The sequence below is a fragment of the Fonticula alba genome, assembly GCF_000388065.1.
Source record: "Fonticula alba strain ATCC 38817 unplaced genomic scaffold supercont2.121, whole genome shotgun sequence".
Classification (NCBI taxonomy): domain Eukaryota; order Rotosphaerida; family Fonticulaceae; genus Fonticula; species Fonticula alba.
The window spans coordinates 1-796 of NW_009243091.1; the positions used below are offsets into that span (position 1 = coordinate 1).

General features: G+C 67.2%; 1 protein-coding gene across 1 annotated transcript; it reads right to left on the reverse strand.

The window, feature by feature from the left end:
• Positions 1-89: 89 nt before the first annotated feature.
• Positions 90-591, reverse strand: H696_06338 (ATP-binding cassette, subfamily B (MDR/TAP), member 10; the record flags this gene model as incomplete). The annotated part of the gene is made up of 2 exons (XM_009500080.1): positions 90-283; positions 480-591. 2 exons carry the CDS (start codon positions 589-591, stop codon positions 90-92), a joined length of 306 nt encoding a protein of 101 aa, XP_009498355.1.
• Between the last annotated feature and the right edge of the window lie 205 nt (positions 592-796).

Below are 796 nucleotides of genomic sequence, written 5' to 3' on the forward strand. Positions count from 1 at the left end.
CTGCATGCCGGGGGGGGGGGGGGGGGGGGGGGGGGGGGGGGGGGGGGGGGGGGGGGGGGGGGGGGAGAGCGGGAGCGAAGGAGAGATGATCAGGCGGAGGACTCGGTGGCAGCAGCAATTTGCCGGCTGAAGACGCCCTCGGGCATGGCCATCAGCTCGTCGTACGTCCCGGTCTCCACAACCTTGCCGGCATCGAGAACGGCAATGCGATCGGCCGCGCGGATGGTCGACAGGCGATGGGCCACCGTGATGACCGTGCGGTTGGTCATCAGCTCATCCATGGCTGGAACGGCGCGTTGCAGGGCCGTATGGGCGTGTGCATGTGAGTCGGCGAGTCGCAGGGGGGGGGGGGGGGGGGGGGCTGTGCAGGCAAAAGATGATGGAAAAAAAAAGAAGCAAAAAAAGGCCGGCAAGCAGGCAAACATGCAAGCCGATGACCTCGCCCCCGCCCCCATGCAAAAGCAGCAGGCGTCGCGTACCGCGCTGGACATAGTGCTCGCTCTCGGTGTCCAGAGCGCTGGTGGCCTCGTCGAGCAGCAGGATGCGCGGGTTCTTAAGGAAGGCTGTTTTTTCCCCCCCGGGGTACCACATTGTCAGACTCAAAGGCACGGGAAGGCGGGGAAAAGGAAGGGAGGCTGACGCCGGGAGGCCGCGCTGGGTGTGTGTGTGGATAGGTGCGCGAGGGGCGGGGGGGGGGGGGGGGGGGGGGGAGTCCATCCACTGGGCGACCAGCATCCGAACACTTGAATACGTACCGCGGGCAATGGCAATGCGCTGGCGCTGGCCGCCAGACAGG